We start from the raw sequence: 22673 nt of genomic DNA, 5'->3' as shown, positions 1-22673 counted from the left end.
TTCCCAGTGGGAATCCATTACATGTTGAGGAATGTTAAATAAGGACCATATTCATTTGGAGCTGGGAACAATTGGCTTTTATCCTGAAAGCATATACACGCAGACTAGCAGAATGCATTGCTCTTAAGCTGACATGTTAAATGTCATATCATGGAAAACCGGATTCTCTGTGTTCTTTTGATGATATATGATGTAGGTTACTGTGTTACTCTAACTTTCAGAATTCAAAACTCCTTCCCAAGTCCAACCATTTAACCAAGCAGCAGAAACAGGTCTTATGAAATCTTTGTGGTTGTGTAGTATGTACTGTGAAATTATATATAGAATTGTATTTCATAATACTTTCATGTTTAAAGGTGCAGTAAGCGATTTGAGAAACAAAATAATGCTAGCGAAAAATAAACTGAAGATGATGAACGAATAACAAGGAAGAACAAATCACATTTATTTGTATAGCATTTTTCACAATACATTTTTCGTTTCAAAGCAGCTTTACACAAAATGCATGTCTAAGGCCCCGTTTACACGTACATGGTTATTTTGGAAAAACTGAGACATTTCCCTTCGTTTGTGCCCTTTGTTTACACGCAAATGGAGAATCGCCTCTGAAAATGATTCTTTCTAAAAACTCCGGCCAGAGTGGAGATTTTGGAAAACTTCGTTTGGAGTTTTAGGCAGGCGACGTCACAGTATGTGACGGAACTCGCACCTGCGTCAAAAGTGCCAGAAAGAGGAAGTGATTTGTTGCTGTTGTTGCTATTTTCGGGATTCTGATTTGCTAACGTGGGCTTGAGCTTCTCGTTACACTGCCACCTACAGGTTTGGCATGCTCTTGACGGCATATATACACGGGTTCGTGTAAACGAACACTTTTCTGAAAACTGACAGGTGTGCACAATGTTATTTTTGAAAAGGGAGAGGGTGAAATGTCCATTTATGAAAATACAATTTAGAGTGATCTGTTATCAGAGGTGCATACAATTGGTATCGAAAAAAGTATCGTTCACGAAGCGGTATGCTCATACACAAAAGAAATATATTTGAAATATATTTTCAGGATATATTTTTTTCTGTATGGGTCCCCAAAAGTGTCAAAAATATATGTGGCATATATTCCAAATACATTGAAATATATTCTGAAATATAACAAAAATATATGATGTTAAGTGTGAAATATATTTATTGGGCCAATTTCAAATATTTGCATATATTCCAAAATATATTCTGAAAATATATTTCAAATATATTTCTTTTGTGTATGGGTGGGAATCCCTAAAATGTTCTTTATATGAAATGCCTGCCAGAAGCCTTTAAGTTTCTATAGAAGTGTATTGTCGTGAACTGTACTATATTTTCACATAGTAGAGAGGAGCTCACTGCTACGTTTTAATAATTACATTACCTCTGCATATCAGTTGGAAGCCCCAGAAATGTCTGACTGATTGTTGGTTAGATAACTTCAAACCACAAATAAAGCCGTCACAGCCATACTTATCCGAAGTACTTTTGATAGGAAGAATGAAAGCGAAAGTAATCAGACTTGTGTTTTCTGGTGGATTTTCAGAAAAATCCGTTTCATCAAAAGCTCTTTAGTAACGGTTCTCCAATATATGGGAGGGGGAATACTAACATCAGAGAGACGGAGAGAGGAGTTTGATGCATGCTCTCCCTCTGTCTCATTCTCGTTGTCTACATGCACCCTGCCTTAAATCCGTTAATAGAAATTTCTATAAATGTCCTTAGTCACAGTCTAGACAAGTCTTTGGCGGTCATGACTAGGGGAGGCTGCAGCAGAGAATAAAGCTGCTCTTTGATGGCTCGTGATGGATTCTCCTTTTAAATATGTTGTGCACCCTAAAAACCTGCTGTATATAAACTTAAGGGAGTGAGGGAGGTTACACATTCACATTATTGATAGTATGATTCTAGCGCTCAGAGGAAATTGGGAGAGTTGTAATGTGACAGTAAAAGTAAACTGAGTAATGTGACAAGATCTGAGGCTGATGTTAAACTGATGAGAATTACAAATACCAAAATACCTTAAAGAGGGAAAGGAGAATAAGTCATTCTGAGATACGTTCCAAGCTAGAGCAGAAGCTTCTGCTGCAAAAGTGTTTCCCATTTTTCCCTAAAATACTTTTTTTTTTAAACATATTTGAAAACATTTTAACACTTATGATCTTGACAAATGATAATGACTATAGAGAGTCAAATAAGCCAGTGGAAGAGCCACTAAAATTATCCACTATTTCTCACTATTCACTATTTCTATTACCAACCTCTTTTTTATTATTGAAGCAAATGGGAAATTTCAAATAAATTTATATTTTTAATTATAAATTTTTTTTAGGTGTACTTAAAATTGTATTCGGTACGTGGACATTATAATGAACTTTTCACTCACTGACACGTCACTTTCCATCAAAGTTTATGAGAAAACCTCCATTGTCCCTTTCACAAGCAGTTTAACATCGTACTTTAACTTAAGTGTAATTTCTTGGTATTTTTTACACCCATTATTGAGGTTGGATTGACTCACTACTTATTGGCTCAGTTTAAACTGGCTAAATACCAACAAAAAAAAGACAGCATAAATAGATCATCCATCAATTATGGTAATGTGTGAGAAGCTCAAATGAGGGCAATGAAAAACACTCCTGAACTCATGGGCCTGAAATCCATTGAGGAAATAACTGAAGAAAAGCAGCTGGAAATGAGTTTGAAAGCAAGAATGTAGAAGAGTGATGGTGCCGTATAAATAAGTGATCGTTTTCATGTTGTGCTGTTATACCAAATGGAAAAGCGTGAAGAATTGATAGAGTTGAGAGAATGCTCAAAGGACACAGAAAATGAAAGCATTGTAAATAAGCAGGACATAATAGAGTAAGTGTCTTATAAGTAACTCCTGTTTCCTAATTACACTGGAGCTACATTTTGGAAACTAGAGGTGCCCTGAACGGGAGTTGTTTAAAAGTACTGAAACTCAGACCTCGAACATATTTCCATACAGCCCCCTTGACATTCACTGTCTGCCAATATTATGAGTCACTAGCTTGACCCGATTATAACCTTTGAGTAAAAAAACATAAGTGAAAAGTTCTTGAACCCTTTTAAACTATCTGGATATCAACTGATATATGATGTGTGTTTTCATCTGCATTATAAAACATTCTCTTATTTTAACAAACAAAAATATGCATACATTAAGTATAACAGTCACAGAATATGTATGAGAACCTGACAAGCTGTGGTTCATTGATCAGTCCTGTCGTGTATAAATTATTTTCCTCAAATCATAATTCTAAAGGATCACAGAAGATTCGCTGATACTTCTACTCTTCAGATTCAGTTGGCATCCTGCAATTATCTGTGCAAGAGCAAGACAAAGAATCCATGAACCAGAACCCCAGAGGGGCAGATATATATCAGCAGACATTTCTTTCTTGTAACATCTTTGTTCATGAATCTCCATAGATCTCCGGTGTATTTGTGAATCTTCACAGATAAACAAGTACACAGCAATATCCAATATGCTTTACTGCCTCGAGACCTGGACAGCTTACAATTATGAAGGGATCAATGAATTCCAAGCTGTATCAGAAAATTCTAAAGCAAAATATTTGGCCGACTGTGTGATCCAAAATTCCCAAGTAGTGATGTCATGCAACCTGACCAAGATTTAAAAAACAAACAAAAAAACTTAAACATAATAGAATGGAAATACTGAATATCGACATCAGACTCGTGATATAAGAAATAATGTGGCATGAATTCAAACACACCTTTCAGACAACGCAAAAATCTATGTGAAAATAGATTGGGACTGGGTCAAACTACGTTTATTTTGCTATACTGACTGGCTATTGTCCATCATCCTGCTTATTACACAACTATTCGAACAAATAAATATGCGAACATGAAATATTCAACATCGACTGATTGAGTTCAGAGCATGCATTGGGTCACAGCAATGGATAATTCTCAAGACTTTCTCCAAGGCATCACCTTTATCAATCTGCATTTTCTAATATTCACAGCTTTTTACAAGCCACCCCACTCCTTTTGGCTCTCATTGAATACACTTGATGCACAGGGCTACAGGATATTTAACCACAGTCCTTGACATGTCTATTTGTTCATAGACTTGTATAATGTACTACAAATAACATTCCACATATTTTCCCCAGCTGCTGTATTTTGTTAGCGATTGCAAAGGCTGTTGAACGGCAGTGGGAAATGGCTGGGTTTTTTTCTGACGCATGTCACTGGAAATTATATTCTATTTAAGATTCGTAATATTATTTTTTATAAGATTCCCCTTGGGTTTCCCACTCAGAACATCGTGCTATTTTTTCCACACAGAAAGGTCCAGCTGTAAACAATCAAAAGATATTCATGTCATCTTGTCAGGTTATTTGGAAAAGAACACATGCGGTTTTGTGGCTAAGAATCAATTTGAACTGACTTTATTGGTTATGCACAAAGCTGTTTCCAAAAAGATACATTTATCTATGATTTGTTGCCCTCTAGTGCCCAGACTCACACTTGATATATCAATCCTTTAGTCAGTACGTTGGCCTGCAAATATGGATGTCTGCAGAATTTTTTTTTTTTTTCTTGGTTCAAAATACCGAACATTCGGCGATAGCCACAAAAAGGTATAATCCCTCAACTGGAGAGTTGATGTTTTCTTGTCACTATTGTTCACTTGGACAGGGTTTGCTTTAATGGGACTGTAAGTGTTCTGCCAAACTCTCCGGCTCCCGAAAGCCCCAACACAACACATCTTGAACACATCCCATATCTAACACACCTGATACAACTCTTTTTCTCAGAAAAGACTCCAAGCTTTGAATATGGCATGTCAGATGTGAGAAAAAAAAACAAATGTGCATTATGACTGATTGTTAAGGGACATCCAATTTCTCAGTCTATGTTCTATTTTAATCACCGGATCTACAATAAACAAGACATCTTAAAGAGGACAACCATTTTATTCATTATGTCATTGGATTACCTTTGAACCATTAATGATTTGTGAGACAGTACAGTTTTTTTAACCTTTACAGCAGTGTTTCTCACCCAGGGGGACCGGGACCCACTAGGGGGCCTCAAGATGACTTAAAATTATTTCAATTAAAATCGTTTATAATTTACAGTATATAGTAATGTCAAGCTCTGATATATTTTATCAGGTAGAACTTACAAGTAAAAAAAAAAAAATTTGTTGTGGACAGCCAAGAGTCAAAAAGGCTGCAAACCACTGCTTTACGGCATGACAACTGCATGGACTTGTATGTTTGATGTAAAATGTGCATGTTTAACTCAAAAGATGACAGTATGACACATCAATAATACAATTAAGCACTGCATATCAAGACATTAAATTAACATAAAGGTCTAAACTAAATGATGCAACAGTAGACCAACATTAAGTATTAAGCTTAAATAATACTTTAGTATAAAGTCTAATGAAAAAATATCATCTGATGGACATCCAGAGCATGAAGTCCATCTAAACACCCAACACTGTAAGGCTGTTAGAAAAGTAAAATGCAGTAGTTTATACAAGTATAATTTTGTAAATGGACAGTTGGAGGTTTGTTCATATTATTCAGGTTCATTAAAGTAAACATAAAAGTTATGAACCCAAAATGAATACATTGTGTTTTAGAATAACATGTTAAGAACGGATCAAATTTGGAATGCAATTGAGCAGCAGAAACAGAAACCCAATGCAAGAACCTCATAAATACTGCATTAGCGTAGCATTTAAACAATATAACCGTTTAGATACAATATGATACATCTAAAAGCTCTGCAGTTCCCAAGGAAAGACCACTATGCCCAAGAAACACCACAAGCACAATGCTGAAGTATGCTGCATTTCAAATGAATCTTGGGAGTTCATGTGACAGATGTCCTCATGAAGCTGATGCATCTGAAAGTAAATTGGAAAGGGAAAAGTTGAGATGAAATATTAACAGATCTACCAAATAGGAATTGGAAGGAAACTTAGGCTTGTTATGGATTATAGACTGATTGACAAAAAAATATAATGTACAAGACCTGCCCTGTACCAGTTGTGGAGTGATGCTGACTGGGCTTAGATCTCAGTGGTGAGGGGACCGCCACTCTCGATGTTCCTCATGATAGACTGAACCACTTCTGAGGTAGTGCCCTGCCCCCCAATGTCAACTGTGTGCAACTACAACAGGAAACATCACAGAACACATTACAACAGTGGATCACAAGCCTGTCCTGGAGTACCACCAGCCCTGTTTTCTTCGTCTATCACACCTGATTCAACTCGTGAGCTCATTAGTAGAGACTACAAGACCTGGGCTGCGTTCCAGTCCAAAATTGTCATGCCCTTCACTCGCTAACTTCCCTCCGTCTCGTTCACTCGGATATACGTCATTGCTTACGTTGCACGAGTGCCCACTACTGGCGGAAACTGCAATGGGCTGAACTGGAACGTCCTAAGCCCTTGATCACTTTAAATCAGCTATGGAGTTGATTTATTATTGAAAAATGTTTTCCCTTTAAGAATTTGTTTAATGCAGCATCCAAATATATATAGGTGTGTTTGGGTTGTTTTAAATTAAGAAAATTATAATTAATATATCATAGAGTTGTTTGCTGTGGTGGTGATTAGACGAGATATGTGGTGATGTCACAATCGCACTGCATTGTGGCACGTATAGGTGCCTGAAGTGTAGGCTGGGCTGGTGGTTACTCCAGGACAGGTTTGAGAACCACTGCATTACAACAATTTTTTTTTTTTTTTTTTTTTACCTAAATAGACATTACTATAAGATACTGTAATGCCATTAGTATTTTTGGAGTTCAATTTCAAGCACATATACTCTACCGTTCAAAAGTTTGGAAAGATTGAAAAAAACTCAACTTTTATTTGGCAAGGATGCATTAAATTAATCAAAACTGATATGAAATACATTTTAATGTAACAAAACATTTCAATCTTAAATAAATGCTGTTCTTTTGACCTTTCTATTAATAAAAAAAAATCCACAAAAAAAAAATTATCATGGTTTTCACAAAGCAGCACAACTCTTTTCAACATTAAGAATAAAGTTTCTTGAGCACCAATTAGAAAGAGCATATTAGAGCATATTAGAATGATTTCTGAAGACTAGTGAAAGACTAGAGTGTGACACTGAAGACTAGAGTAATGATGCTGAAAACTCAGCCTTGCCATCACAGAAATAAATGACATTTTTAAATATATTTAAATAGAATTTAAAATGTAATAGTAATATTGTGAAATATTTTTACAATTTTAATTGTTTTAATTGTATTTTTCTATCAAATAAATGCTGCCTTGGTGAGTATGAGACTTCAAAAACAAAAACAAATCTTACTGACCCCAATATTTTGAACGGTAGTGTAACTATATCAAGATCTATAGTCAAATAATATTACTACAAATTATCTACTACAAACAAAGAATATTACAAATAGAAAGAATCATTACTACAAAGAGATCTTTCATGCAAAAATCCAAAGAATGGTAGAATGCCTTTGGTCTAAATGGTAACTTGATGAGCAGGTTTTCACACCTGGCAGTATCCAAGTTGTGATCTAGAACCTGCCATACAAGATGTGCTAGACCAACTTTAAAATGTATAGAGGTTGAGTTAATACTTTACAAAGAATCTATATGACTGACCCTGGTCTTGTTCATAGTGGTGAGAATTGCACCTCGGATCATGGTGGCATAGTCATAAAGCCTGAAAAATAAGAGTCATATCCTAAACATAGATTTTATACAACAGGGAAATTCTGACTGTACATTAAGTTAAAGATACAAGAGCTAACAACCAGCAAAATTACCATCATAAGAGCGAACACTTATAAAATAACACATGAGGTCCTCACTTACTTGAGATGATCTAACATAAGGCAGCTGGCAAGCAGCATGGCAGTGGGGTTGGCGATGTTCCTGTTGGCAATACTCTTTCCTGTATTCCTGGTGGCCTGTTATAACATATTTAAAGCCAGCCATCTAAACGTCACTCGATATTTGCATTTTAATTTCAGTGGCATAGCTCAATTTTAATAGAGAAATAATATATAAGCATTATTCTTTTAAAATAGGTCTATGAATAATGCTGATGCAGCATATTGCATGGAGAACATGAAAACGTAGTATCTTTCTATTTCAATACACTTAAGTTAACATAAGCATGTAATAAAATGTCTTATGAATGATCAGCCTAGGTGAAATAACATTCACCCAGTAGTTGTGACTGATTTGCTGAAAAGTACACTACCAATACATTTTTTTTTAATGTTTTTGAAAGAAGTCTCTCATGTTCACATGCGGACAGAGGGTTCTGTTTGGTCTTAAAGCTGTTTACATAGCTGACTGCAATTATTATTAACACCGAGGCCAAAGTAAATAAAACTCTAAAAATACAAGGATTATTGTTAAGGGGTGACCTTCAACATTCCTGCAAGTTAGGATTGTGCTAATTGCTCCATTTTTTCCCTTCAAACCAACCGTTTCAAACACAGCATAGTCTCGTCCGTAGTTGGCACCAGGCACCAGACCGGGTCCACCCACCAGCCCCGCACACACATTGCTGACTACATTGCCATAGAGATTAGGCATCACCATGACATCAAACTGTTGGGGCTTAGAAACAAGCTGAAAGAAACCACAGTAAATATAGTAACAGGCTTATTTTGCTTTCTCATAACACATCAAAATGGTCAGCATAGTTTGTTTGATTATTTGTTCACCTGCATGGTGGTGTTGTCTACAATCATGCTATCAAACTCAATGTCTGGGTAACCAGAGGCCACCTCCTTACAGCACTGCAAGAACAGCCCATCCCCCAGTTTCCTGTTAAGAGAAGAGAGAGAGAACACATCATTAACACATTCATTTTTGTGACACTACTGTGAATTAATTGTACAGACAAGTAGTAGACTAACTAACATGATGTTAGCCTTGTGGACAGCCGTTACCCTACGGCGACCTTTCTCTCGGGCCAGTTTGAAGGCATAGTCAGCGATGCGGAGGGAGTTGGTCCTCGTGATGATTTTCAGACACTCTACAACTCCTGATACACTCTGAAACACAAAGAAAATTATTTATTCTAGGGTACTGACCGATAAAATAAAAGAGAACATAAAATGAGTAGGAAAAAATTATATTTTGCACATAAGTGGGGGACATAGAAAGTTTTTTTTAATGTGTTTTCATGGCATCATGCACGCATATACATACATATATATACTTTAAGTTATTACATTAATTTTGGCAATTTTTTATTGTACTATTATTCCATGATAAACAAATATTCAAAATGATGAATGCTAACTATGTACAATACCATTTAAAAGTGTGGGGTCAGTATGTTTTTTTTTCCCTTTGAAATAAATTAATACTTTTATTCAGCAAGGAAGCATTAAATTGATCAAAAGTGACAGTAAAAAGTAATGTTACAAAAGATTTTGATTTCAAATAAATGCTGTTCATTTGACTTTTTAAAAACATGGTAAAATCATGGTAAAAAAATGATCATAGTTTCAACATTAATATTAGCAGCAAAACTGTTTTTTTTTTAAACATAATAATAATAATATAATAATAATAATAATAATAATAATAAATGTTTCTTGAGTACCAAATCAGCATATTACAGGGGTTAAAGAAAAAAAAAATCGTTTGACTGGAATTTTTTCCTCGGCCAAACCCCATTCCACAGTCTGTCACACACACATTTTAAAGGAGCAGGTTTTTTTACATGCTTTACCTTCACAAATGAAATACTCAAAGAAAATTTGCATTTAAAGAAAGGCCCTTTTGAACTGCTGTATTATTTACACACTTTATGAAATTTCAATGTTTTCAATCTAGCCTAATGCTTTTACAAGACTTGACTCTTTGTGATGTAGTCATAAAAATAATTAACCATTCGCATAACTTTAACACAAGTTTTATTTCTTAGATAATAAAAGCCAACAGAGCTTTTGCCGAAAAGTGAGCTAATATCACAAACTATACATAATATAATATCTGTTTTAACCTAGCCATTATAAATAATATAATGTTATTTTTAATTTTATTCATGTTGAATATATATGAAAAGTGAACAGCATGAGCAGGGCCATACGCAGGATTTTATAAATACCGAGGTCCTTGCTATAGTGATCCTGGTTCGTGTTTATCCACTCCAGGCTTTGATCACATCCCCCTCGGCAGGGTGAATACACCTCATCTTTCCTTAATTTAAGACCTATTCAAACTGAAATGAAGACATTTATTACACTATTTGAGAAATGTAAGCATATTTACGGCCTTAAAATTATGAAAAGTGAATTTAAGACATAAGGACAGGCGGGAACCCTGCAATTGACGGAAATCCTTCGTAGACTTCGTAGCGACAGAGAACTTTAATCCCTGATATTAGAATGATTTTGACAGGAATAATTTACATTTTTAAATACATAAAGAAAATAGAAAACAGTTTAAATTGTAATATTAAGTTGTAATAAACCTGGCATTGTGTACTATAACGATTGTTAGCTCTTTGATGAATGCTTTGTTCTTCTTCTGCAAGTCGCTTTGGATTAAAGTGTCTGCTACATGTATAAATGTAAAAGTAATAATATTTCACAATATTATAATTTTTCCTGTATTTCTGATAAAAAATCTTAACAACCCCAAACTTTTGAACAATAGTGTATTTTTCTTCATGTGCAATAGAATAACACATTTTAATGTCTTTATTGATCAATTCATGTCAACTCATGTATGTGAGGAAAGATGTGGAGCTGTGTGAAAGTCTGTTGAGTGGGTGAAGTAAACTCCTGACCTCATGCTCCAGACTGCTGTATTCACCCTCTGTGTTCTCTCTAATGATGATGATGTCAATGTTTTTGTGGCGCGTCTGGACTCCAGGAAGTGACTGGCAGTGCATCACATTGGCATACAGATCTAGACTCGTGCTGAGAGAGAGAGAGAGAGAGAGAGAGAGCTGTGGTTGGAGGTGAACCAGTCTAGACACACAGTGATGGACTGGAGGCCAAATCTGAGGCACTCTCTCTCAAACTGAGGGGCCCAACAACTTTTTGTACAGCATCATAAACATCTGATGGAGCTGGTATAAATAAATTATGTGTAATTATTCGTCTTTCAGCCTTACCGTAGAAGATTGTTCCTTGACTTGTGGTTAGGGGGCATTATGTGGTTGGTCTCAATGTTACCTGAGAAAAAAAGATTAATTATTAAATATAAACAGTTTGTTATCTAAAATCTCACTAATAACAGAGGAACAATTATAACATTGTCAATAAGTAGCTGATTGTACAGACCCTTAAGAGCAACTCCATTGCGGCGAATGGCCATAATGGCATTTTTGATGTCGTCCTCACTGGTTAATGAAGAATTTACATTCACCACCTCAAAGTCCACAGGAACACAGCTGAACCTGTGATTAAATATGCAAATCTTAGTGTGGCAACACATCATTACCAGACACAAATTATATTTGTTGAAAGTATTGATTTGACAAACCTGAAGAGTTCCCGCACATGGCTGAGCAGCTCTGGTCCTATTCCATCTCCAGGAATCAATGCTACAGTATGCCGGCCTCCATACTTGGCAGGAGGAGGCTGCAAACAAACATAATGAATTAACATTCAGTGGCTATATTACATGTGCATGGTAATCATGGAAATAACTTTGGTCTTTGGCATCATGCTTTCTATGTTTACTTATGTCACTCCATATACTTACTATGATTTGTCCCTTCAAGACAGAGGAGGACCGGAGGTGAAGAAGAATAATAGACAAAAAAAATCCACAGTTAGTGAGAGAATTAGGAACCACCATTCATTATCTTATAACTTATGTTGAAGACATCTTTACAATGAATAACCAATCATATCAGATAGATAGATTTCAACTTATATTGAAACAAGTGGCTCAGTTTCAAAAAACGAAAAATACAATCGTTAACAGGAAACATTATTAGCCCTAAATTACTGGGTTGTACTAAAGAAACTAGCACATGACCAATACAGGTCTAAACCAACGTAGACAGGCATTATTAGCTGCCATGTATGTAGACAGGTATTATTAGCTGCCATGTATGTAGACAGGTATTATTAGCTGCCATGTAAAGACAACAACCCACTGTGTATGTAGGTTTTCCTCTTTGATTGCTGGCTGCTGCGCCAAAGACCTACAAAAAAAAAAAAAAAAAAATCCTTTAAGCATTACAATGTTACACCACCTCTCACATCATGCTAGTGTTTCAAAGCCTTGTAAGCTGCAGACATATACAGCAACATCTAATGACTACAATGCAAAAAATGCTATGTACTTTGGCAGCTCACTACGTTTTAAGACACTGCCAAATCACTGAAATCATGTAGTCAATCGCAGTGATTAAACGTCCCAATTTAATTTTAAATATAAATGAACAAATATGTGAACTGACAGAGCTAAAATACATGTATAATGCGGAGTAATACATACACTGATATTTAGCAAGCTAACTCTGACCTTGTCTTAGTAAATGTCACGATAATAGGACACGTTGAGAAACAATTTCTTATTATTACTTGTATTTATACGGTTTCTCTGGTCATATTGTGTAAATAAAATGCCTTGCCTTTGCTGCATTTCCCAACTGCCTTCCCAAGATTGGTTTTAAAGCTTTAGTAAGAGTGGCCATGATCATGACAGTAGTATGCGTCTGTGTGTGTGTGTTATTTTCCGGATTAAACACCGACGGTGAAGAATAGTTCCGGGCTGCGTTTTTGAAAAATAAATGTTTAAAAGTATATTAGTTACTTTGCCACTGACAAATTTACAATCAGACAGATTTGTTATTGTACATTTAAATATGTCGTTCTGCTATAACATCTCAACCCTAAATTATTAAAGAATGTATAGAAGATGTCTATTTTACTTACATATTCTCTATCTATGTAAATAACACCATTTTGCATGGGTCAAATGTAATTTGGATATAATCTGAATAAACACTAGGAAGTGGAGCATATATTATATTTGCATACTGGGTGGGCAAAAGAACCACGTGCTCACCATTTTGTTGGACCTCGAAGCTCGAACCGGAAGATTGTCATCGGGATTGGTGTTTTGGCAACAAATGTACGCTTCTAGAGGTCGACGAACAAGGATATTTTGTTGCTACGGAATTGTGTGTTCGTTGTATTTGTTGCCGACTAACCCAGTCGTCACAGGTTTTAAGATGAACGTGTTTTGGACGCGAGCAAATTAGTCGTGACAGTTTCACACCCCAAGAGAGAAGCTGTTCTGTAACGTTAAACCTGCACAGGGTCACTCCACATTTTGAAAGGTATTTTTTATTATTATTTGTGTGTTTTGATTAAATTATTGTGCTCCGGTTTAAAAATGAGTTTGTTTATTTAAATGAACAGATTTGCGTGTGAAGCTGGTGCCAAGGTTTCAATTCCAGGGAGGTTTGCTTCCCAAATGACTATCAGGTCTGATGTCATAGAAGTGGGCTAAAACTGAAATTAAAACATATGTTAGCCATTAAATGTCCAGCTAGATGCATTAACATCAAAAGCAGACATAGGAGTCAAACTTCCTTACAAGTATGTTTAAAATTTAGAGTAAGCGTTAACAGCTAGCCTGCATTTCCTGAATGACAGGCTACTGAATCCTGTTCTTTTGAATTTACTCCTTTCAAGGGTTTCATCTGAAAACTTACGCTCTGCTCATGATGAATGTCTTTGTCATAAATGCTGTCTTTCTTGCTCCAAACAGAATATTAAAAGTGGCCATTTGCTGACAAGATTTTGACTTCTGTCCACCATGAGGTTTGCAGGTCTGTACATTTCATCCTTTATCATGGGCTAGATAAGTTCCTTATCTTCTTTCTCACATGGACATTAAAGTACTATTTCCTTCCTTTGTATTCCCCAGTGGCCATGCGTGCTGTTGCCTTGATACTTATTTTGGGCTTCACCTGGCTTCTAGCGAATTCAATGCTAGGAGGGGATGGGAACTCCTTAATAAGGACGCTCTTTAGTGGTAAGGCTATTTTATATGATATAGGTTTTTTCATGGCCAATGCTGTTATCTTGGAGAGCAAATAACATATGTTGATCTATTAGTAGCTTTAAAAGTTAACTGACAAATCTGTCTCGAGCTACTCAACGCTGTAACCACTGACAGTGTTATGCAATGTTCCCTCTATTATTTTTTTCATGCCGAGCAAAGCCTCTCTCTATTGCATGGACATTTCAGGCACATGAGCAAAAACTTCCCTTACTAGATCTGTACAGCGTACACAGAAAAAATGTGCTTGCATCGTTCAGTATTTCTTATTTTATTTGCAAGCAGAACATTTCAATTCTTTATGATATAATAATATGAAAGCAACTTGAATCATTTACAATTTATATCTATTAAATCATTTCAGGAAATGTTTTCTAGTTATCTAAAAACCCAAACACACAAAACTTATTTTAACGAAGGTATTTCCTCGTTCCTGCTTGAAAACCAAGGGCGATCCGGTGTTTGTAACTGCGGCCCCCAAGTTGAGAAATGCACTTCCATTCTCTGTAAGGTTGAAGACACATCTTTTCTCCTTAGGCTATGGTGTTGCTTGAGATGTATAGGGGTTTTAGCTGTGTGAGTTTCATTTGTATTTGTATGACTTGTTTATTTTAAGTTCCTTTTTTTCTCTTGCTAACTTACTCTTATCTAATTTAGTTTTCTTATTAATCTAGATTTCTCTTACTGTATTTACCTAATTGTACAGCACTTTGGTTCAATCTTTGTTGTTTTTAAATGTGCTTTAAAAATAAACTTGAACTTGATCTAACTGAGGTATTTTGAGTTTGCATGCTACACCTGATTGGTGTGTTATTGTAAATGTGTCAGGGTTTTGTTACGGTGCTGTGCAAAATCATCTATTATTTCCCCAACTTGATCATGCCACTTTTCTTTAAAGTCGGCATTGAAACAGAAGTTGTGATAGTCTTTTCTTCATTGTGATGTATATCTTAGTAAAACAGCTTTTCAAACAAGAGAAAATGTTGATTTTGGATCAAGATCCAAAGGAAAGAATTGGATCATTGATCGTTGTGGTTTGCTATTGCTGTGATCTCATGTGAGTTACAGGTTGTCCCGCCCTGCCCCGCCCCGCCCAGACCAGTGAACATTTCATCAGAGAAGAGATGTTTCTGCAATATTTATTTTAATTTTTTTTATTGTGTGTGTAAATGTGATATATGCATGTATTATGTAGCATTTGTTTTATCTTATATGACTTGTAAGGCTAACTTTGATTATATATATATCATTCATAGGTGGACAAGAAGAAGCCACTCCAGGTAAAATGATTTTAAGTACATATACTTTGACATTTTCAGAAGAAACATTTAAGCAATCTGATCATTCAATGCAATAACCTTCTCTCCTGCAGAACCACGACCACGCAAGTACAAATGTGGCCTGTCAGCACCGTGCCCCCCCAAACATCTCGCATTCCGGCTGACTTCTGGCGCTGCCAATGTCATCGGCCCCAAAATTTGTCTGGAGGATAAAATGCAAGTTGCCTGACATTTTTAAATGCTGCAGCATCACTGTCGGTCTCTTTAATGAGCTTGGCACACTTGGCTCCGCATGCAACCTCCCTCCCTATTTCTTGTTCTGTCTCCACTGGTATTCATGACATCGTCTTTGTTTTCCTCATGGCCATGACTACCAGACTCATAATCTTATTGGGGAACGTGATGCAAGTAGGCATTGGTTTCTCTTTCCGTGCCTGTGTTTTGCTCATATTCATATTCCATTTTCTGATCCTCCCTTAACTTCTACCATAGAATTAAGTGTCTTGACTTCTTGACGAAAATGTTGTTTGACTTCTACTTGTTTGGTCTTACAGTCTTGTCAGCAGTGCTAAAAACAATGTGGGCAGAGGTCTCAATATTGCTTTAATAAATGGTAAATGGCTCAAATTATTTTATACTGATATATGCTTGAATGTACTACATATTCACTTAAACAAGTAATAATTAATAAGAATATTTCTATTTTCAGGGGTCAGTGGAGATGTTTTGGAAATAAGAGCATTTGATATGTGGGTAGGAGGTAAGTTGACCTTTAGGGTGATATATTATTTGGTTAGGTTGCTCATGGATGTGGTCCATCAGCTCCTAACAATGAGTGTTTTCTCTCTTTCCGCCACAGAGGTTGCAGAGCTGCTGAAGTTTCTTCGACCTCTCCATGAAGGAACGCTAGTATTTGTTGCTTCTTTTGATGACCCTGCCACCAAGTAAGAGTCTATTTATTTGTGCACTCCTCTTTTAAACCCAGATTACTGTTGTTCTGTGACCTAATCTCTCATAAATCGAGAGCATATCAGGGTTCTTTTCCTTCAGTGTTTCTTGTTGGATTTTAAATCAGAGTGCTTAACTAACCCATTCACAGGTTAAATGATGAGGCCCGGCGGCTGTTCGAGGAGCTGGGGAGTACGGCAGCGAAGGAACTGAGCTTCAGGGACAGCTGGGTGTTTGTTGGAGCCAAAGGAATAGAGAATAAGAGTCCATTTGAACAGGTAGGACTTATGGAAAGAAATATACATTATTGTCATTGTTTTTTGATTCAAGCTTAGGTTGAAGAATAAAATGTATGTTGTTTTTTGTCACAGTACCTATGATGAATGCATTTATGTTAGGGGTGTAGAAAATATCGATACACGTGAATATCGCAATATTATATAAGGCGATACTGTATCGATTCTCAAAAACATTGCATCAATATTTATTTATTTGTTCACATCCAAGATGTGTCGGAGGCTTTGTGTTCTGTTTAAACCGGACCACTAGATGGCAGTGTTATCTCAGAACGCAAACTGTGATGCGGAGAAGCGCACGGGTGCATCGCTAACGTTAGCATTAGCAAACCCAGCTCACAAGACGCTAGAATTATACCGGCTCACGTCGATGTATATAGAGCTGAAGTGTGTACTCTATGGCGTTATTTTTATGTCAAAAGTTATGAGCGTGTAAGACATGCTCACGAGCACATTATGTTATTTCGCACGCGCAAAAATGAACCTTCAGCTGGCATGATAAAAGTACTCGCGCACAAATTCAACAACCGAGAGGTGTACAGGTAGCTGCAAGCGAGCGCCTGGCATACTCTCATAGGTTAACTCTGCTTGTACAGTGGAATCCTGCTCGCGCGCAGCGGGCTTCTGCTCGCGGAGTGCTGTTTTGCTCGCGCAGTGGATTTCTGCTCGCTTAGCTGATTTCTGCTCGCTCGAGTCTACATGACTTTTGACAATTTGGGGGCGGAAACCAAGGAGGGCACTGACCCTCTTATGATTGGTCACTTTCATCATGGAAAATCTTGGGAAATCCTAACCCCGCCCACCTTCTGACGCAGCGCGCGTCACTCAGCTCGCTCTGCTACTCCAGCTATCTCTGTGTATATTTTAGACAACGAAATATGTGATAAAACACCATACTAACTATTTTCGTTTTCATTTAAAGAAATCTTAAACATGATAGCCACACACATGTGGTTCAGGCAACGCGTATTGATTATAATCACTGCACATAACGTTTGCCTATTTATAAAAAAAACTAAATATAAAACACAAACCTGCCTCTTTTCGTTTTAAATATAATATAAAACCATTAAACATTTTAATATGGTCCAGGCAATATGTGCATTTGTACCAAACAACAGATTTTGCAGTAAACAACATTACAGTTTTAAAAAATTTTACATACAATTATTACAATTTAAAATGACAAAACTCAACCCAGTCTCTTTTTGTTAAATTTCAGTTTTTATCAATAATAGCCATAATATTTTTTTAAAAGCGCTGACTTTGTATGTTTGACTGAATTGTTTGCTTTATTTGTATAGCTTCTTATAAAAGGTATAAGAAGCTATACAAATAAAGCAAACAATTCAGTCAAACATACAAAGTCAGCGCTCTAATCTAACCATACAACGGTAAAGATAAATAGCTTATATGTATAGCTTTATTTGTATAGTTTCTTATACCTTTTACTTATACTTTTATAATGGCTAATATTGATAAAAACTGAAATTTAACAAAAAGAGACTGGGTTGAGTTTTGTCATTTTAAATTGTAATAATTGTATGTAAAAATTTTAAAAACTGTAATGTTGTTTACTGCAAAATCTGTTGTTTGGTACAAATGCACATATTGCCTGGACCATATTAAAATGTTTAATGGTTTTATATTATATTTAAAATGAAAAGAGGCAGGTTTGTGTTTTATATTTTGTTTTTTTTTATAAATAGGCAAACGTTATGTGCAGTGATTATAATCAATACGCGTTGCCTGAACCACATGTGTGTGGCTATCATGTTTAAGATTTCTTTAAATGAAAACGAAAATAGTTAGTATGGTGTTTTATCACATATTTCGTTGTCTAAAATATACACAGAGATAGCTGGAGTAGCAGAGCGAGCTGAGTCAGAAGGTGGGCGGGTTTAGGATTTCCCAAGATTTTCCATGATGAAAGTGACCAATCATAAGAGGGTCAGTGCCCTCCTTGGTTTCCGCCCCCAAATTGTCAAAAGTCATGTAGACTCGAGCGAGCAGAAATCAGCTGAGCGAGCAGAAATCCACTGCGCGAGCAAAACAGCACTCCGCGAGCAGAAGCCCGCTGCGCGCGAGCAGGATTCCACTGTACAAGCAGAGTTAACCTATGAGAGTATGCCAGGCGCTCGCTTGCAGCTACCTGTACACCTCTCGGTTGTTGAATTTGTGCGCGAGTACTTTTATCATGCCAGCTGAAGGTTCATTTTTGCGCGTGCGAAATAACATAATGTGCTCGTGAGCATGTCTTACACGCTCATAACTTTTGACATAAAAATAACGCCATAGTACTCATTTTGGCTCCCACTATAAAGAAACCATTGAGGAGATCGAGAAGAGTATGCAAAATAAGCCATGCTAAAATCCAATACTCGGGAAACACTGAATCTGAGAGCAGATGTTAAATAGATATTTAGAAAATGTCTTTAAGATGTTTATGATTTAGGATGTATGTAAAACTGCTTTTTCTAAGATGTTTATCAGATGTTTGTACACAACAGATGTTTTCCAGATTAAGCGATCTTTAGCAGACATCTTAGAGACGTAAATGTGCTATCTGGGTATATACAATATATGTAGATGCTTTAAAGCAAGCAGCTTTACAGTATTCAATATAAAAAAAAGCAGTGTTATGCAGTCATGGTGTGGACTATGAACATTCTGTTGTGAAATACTTGAGAAATTAAAAACCGCTATACCGTGAACCTTTAAAGCAGGATCCAAGAGTATATTTATATGTATATGTGTGTATATACACTACCGTTCAAAAGTTTGGGGTCAGTAAGATTTTTTATGTTTTTAAAAGAAGTATCTTCTGCTTTGATTAAAAATACAAATAAAAACAGTAATATTGTGAAATATTATTCCAATTTAAAACAGCTGTTTTCTATGTGAATATACAGTAAAGTGTAATTTATTCCTGTGATCAAAGCTTTTTCAGCATCATTACTCCAGTCTTCAGTGTCACATGATCCTTCAGAAATCATTCTAATATGATGATTTGATGCTCAAGAAACATTTATGATTATTATCAATGTTGAAAACGGTTATTTACATTTTTATTTCATGATGCTATGGTGAATAGAAAGTTCAAAAGAACAGCATTTATCTGAAATCTAAAGCTTTTGTAACATTAAACACTACCGTTCAAAATTTGGGGTCAATAAGAATTTTTATTTTATTTTTTGGGGAAATAAATAAAATAAATCAATACTTTTATTCATCAAGGATGAGTTAAACTGATCAAAAGTTACAGTAAAGACATTTAAAATGTTAGAAAATATTCTATTTTAAATAAATGCTGTTCTTTTGAACTTTCTATTCATCAAAGAATTTTGAAAAAAAAATTGTACACAACTGTTTTCAACATTGATAATAATAATGAATGTTTCTTGAGCATCAAATCATCATATTAGAATGATTTCTGAAGGATCAAAATTCAGCTTTGATCACAGGAATAAATTACAGTTTAAAATATATAAAAATAGAAAACAGTCATTTTAAATTGTCATAATATTTCACAATATTACTGTTTTAAATGTTTTTATTATTATTGTTTTTTATCAAATAAATGCAGCCTTGTAGCCTGGTTAAAACCAGACCATTCTCAGTAGTAACTGAGTTATGGTCTGGCAAAGCTTCATTAATAACTCATTTCCAAAGGGGCGTCACCAACGGACGTCGCTCAAATGCCTCTGGGCGCAATTGGATAGACCTAAAACCAATCAGAGCGATTGTCATCTCTTTTTGTGAAGAAAAGGTATTTACTTTTGAATGTGTAGCAAAAAAGTAGGCAAGCTTTGGGACATACTACTTCGTCATCTTTATCGGACGGATCTGTCGCGTAAACTGCCCTGTCAATCATCTTGTCACAGTTAAAATCCTCTATTAAATCTAATTTAATTTCCTACCGTTTCGGAGAGAAATGTAGTAGCACGTTCATCTGCCAGTGGGTCTTTCAGGGAGACTGTCCTCATGTGTTTGCAATTTGAATATAATAATGCATTTAAAAGTCGGTGCGCTTCATCAACGGACGTCGCTCAAATGCCTCTGGGCGCAATTGGATAGACCTAAATCCAATCAGAGCGATCGTCATTGTGTAAAGCCCCGCCCCAACGTTTCTGATTGGTGCCGCGATTTCGACGGATTAGAAATGGGCTTGAATGAGCTCTTTGCCAGACTACTTGCAGAGCAAATCTAAATTTGCCGGAAGTTGTCTGGGTTTTCCCAGGCTAGCAGCCTTGGTAAGCAGAAGATACTTCTTTTAAAAACATAAAAAAATCTTACTGACCCCAAACTTTTGAACGGTAGTGTATACAGTATATGTATATGTATATGTGTGTGTGTGGATCCCCTTTTCTGCAACCTAAACCACAATTAAAGACACTTGCTAGAAATAAATGTAAAAAAACACTTTACTTCCTCTCAAGCTTAGCCTCAAATTAGCTTTTGTATAATAAATTGCTTCTAATATTCCTCATTTGCAAGCCTCTTTGGATTAAAATGTCTTGTTGTAATCACTTTAATTGCTGTGTTTCTTTAAAGCAGAAATTAGCGATAAAACGCCTTGTAATTTCATTCTAGCCCACGTATAATATAATATCCAATTTGTGCAACTTTGAGCACATTTGAGAACATTGAGAACATTTCTCTGCAAACTGAGCTGTTTGGATGTTTCCGACAGCTTGTCTGAGTGAACAACAGTAAGGAAAGGGGGAAGAGCTTTGCTAAGAGACCATTTTGAAAAGGTTCATTACAGTTTAGAATTCCTAAAGCAGGGATTTTACCTCCTTTTCTCTGTCTTTCAGCGAATGAAGAACAGTAAAAGCAATAATAAATATGAAGGCTGGCCTGAGTCACTGGAGATGGATGGCTGCATTCCTCTGCGCGCTCCGTTAGAAACTTAAGGACTCACGGGGACTTTGAACTGTAGGAACAGATCAAACTCAAAAATCAAGGAGCACTAACATGCAAAATTGGCTTTGATTCAGAAAGTGACTCGACTATCTGAAGTGAACAAAGAAGTGGAAGAAGCTGCTTGGTCCATTGGAATTAGAATTAGAATAGTTTCATTGACCAAAGAATAATAATTTTTTTTTGTTCTTTGTTCTTTATTATATTTTTTTAAATATGTTTGAACAGAATGTTTAGAAAGATTTTATATATACTGTTTAAAATGTGTGAAGTTGATTGTATAAAAGCTGTGTCTAGCGGTTGCTCTGAAGGATAGCATTTGCATTTACATTCAAAGACAGATAATTATATACACAATTACACATTAAAGAATGTCCAGAGAGTCCATTGGGGAGACCTATTTCTAATCTAATCCATACTTGTGAAAAGTGTCATAAGACTTTTGTCATAAATTGCACAAATCTTCTTCCAGGTGTTTTATGTGAAAGTATGCACTGATGAAATGCACTGTAAACAATATTTGATAGGAATCAATCTTAACATCATTCAGTTTTTTAGGACAGTTTTTTGTGTGTGTGTGTATGTGGAGGATTACGTTTATCTTATCTAATAATAAACACACACAGATGTGCTTGACCAGAGTAATTGTAGGCTATTTGAAATGGAATGTGGTTTTCTTGCGTGAAACTCAGGATCGCGTGTTGTCAGCGAATGAAAGCACTCAAACAAGCACCATGGACAGCGGCATTACTGCTCATATACACTAGAGGGCAGAAGAGAATCAGGAATTTGTAATGAAACTTAAAATCACCGTTTACAACAATTTGATCTACGAATATATAAAAGTATTTTTATACTTTTATGACCTTTTATTAATTGCTTTTATTAATCAGCCTTAATGAAAATCTATTGTAATATGTATTCATTAGAAACTAGCTAGTGTACAATTTTGTTAGTAGCCTACTTTATTGTTCTCTTTTCCTTTTTATTTTATTTTTATTACTAGTAAGTAATCCAATAGTGATTTAGTAGGCCATATTTGTCTTTTTTTCCCTTGATAAATTAAAGTATTAAACATACTAGAGCATTAGGTTAGATACTAGCACTTATTCCAGTGATGACTACTGGCCTATC

The 22673-nt window shown here is 35.8% G+C and overlaps 2 protein-coding genes and 1 long non-coding RNA gene across 4 annotated transcripts; 1 reads left to right on the top strand and 2 right to left on the bottom strand.

The window, feature by feature from the left end:
- Positions 1 to 4975: 4975 nt before the first annotated feature.
- Positions 4976 to 11985, bottom strand: idh3g (isocitrate dehydrogenase (NAD(+)) 3 non-catalytic subunit gamma). 2 transcript variants are annotated; one of them, XM_082146320.1, is made up of 12 exons: positions 11774 to 11985; positions 11552 to 11649; positions 11350 to 11465; positions 11181 to 11241; positions 10851 to 10983; positions 8969 to 9102; positions 8770 to 8872; positions 8528 to 8674; positions 7907 to 8001; positions 7694 to 7754; positions 6070 to 6208; positions 4976 to 5941 (listed from the first exon to the last, which is right to left on the bottom strand). In XM_082146320.1, the coding sequence occupies exons 1-11, from the start codon at positions 11867 to 11869 to the stop codon at positions 6107 to 6109; spliced, it is 1146 nt and encodes a 381-aa protein (XP_082002446.1). In that variant the 5' UTR covers positions 11870 to 11985; the 3' UTR covers positions 4976 to 5941; positions 6070 to 6106. The 2 variants fall into 2 exon arrangements, with proteins under 2 accessions (XP_082002446.1, XP_082002447.1); XM_082146321.1 differs by having other exon boundaries at positions 6081 to 6208; positions 11774 to 11984.
- A 115-nt stretch (positions 11986 to 12100) lies between these two features.
- Positions 12101 to 13039, bottom strand: LOC309481419. The gene is made up of 3 exons (XR_014200009.1): positions 12958 to 13039; positions 12654 to 12793; positions 12101 to 12221 (listed from the first exon to the last, which is right to left on the bottom strand). It is a non-coding gene; the product is annotated as an uncharacterized lncRNA (long non-coding RNA).
- An 88-nt stretch (positions 13040 to 13127) lies between these two features.
- On the top strand, positions 13128 to 22180 carry fam3a (FAM3 metabolism regulating signaling molecule A). The gene is made up of 10 exons (XM_082146322.1): positions 13128 to 13364; positions 13799 to 13859; positions 13958 to 14065; positions 15349 to 15372; positions 15465 to 15588; positions 15927 to 15985; positions 16082 to 16132; positions 16232 to 16316; positions 16472 to 16598; positions 21434 to 22180. Exons 2-10 carry the CDS (start codon positions 13847 to 13849, stop codon positions 21530 to 21532), a joined length of 690 nt encoding a protein of 229 aa, XP_082002448.1. The 5' UTR covers positions 13128 to 13364; positions 13799 to 13846; the 3' UTR covers positions 21533 to 22180.
- Positions 22181 to 22673: the final 493 nt, after the last annotated feature.

The sequence above is a fragment of the Leuciscus leuciscus genome (genome assembly GCF_965113295.1).
Source record: "Leuciscus leuciscus genome assembly, chromosome: 18".
Lineage (NCBI taxonomy): Eukaryota > Metazoa > Chordata > Actinopteri > Cypriniformes > Leuciscidae > Leuciscus > Leuciscus leuciscus.
The sequence above is the reverse complement of the archived record's forward strand: the minus strand, read 5'-3'. Positions and strand labels throughout refer to the sequence as shown.

Excerpts from the sequence above, each read along its gene's own strand:
- fam3a (XM_082146322.1), top strand. Across the intron at positions 14,066-15,348 it reads AATAAGGACGCTCTTTAGTG|GTGGACAAGAAGAAGCCACT; the intron begins GTAAGGCTATTT and ends TATCATTCATAG. Across the intron at positions 16,317-16,471 it reads TTTGATGACCCTGCCACCAA|GTTAAATGATGAGGCCCGGC; the intron begins GTAAGAGTCTAT and ends ACCCATTCACAG.
- idh3g (XM_082146320.1), bottom strand. The coding sequence starts at position 11,869 with ATGGTGGTTCCTAATTCTCTCACTAACTGTGGATTTTTTTTGTCTATT. Across the intron at positions 11,650-11,773 it reads TCTTGAAGGGACAAATCATA|CCTCCTCCTGCCAAGTATGG; the intron begins GTAAGTATATGG and ends GTTTGTTTGCAG. Across the intron at positions 7,755-7,906 it reads CTTATGTTAGATCATCTCAA|GCTTTATGACTATGCCACCA; the intron begins GTAAGTGAGGAC and ends CTTATTTTTCAG.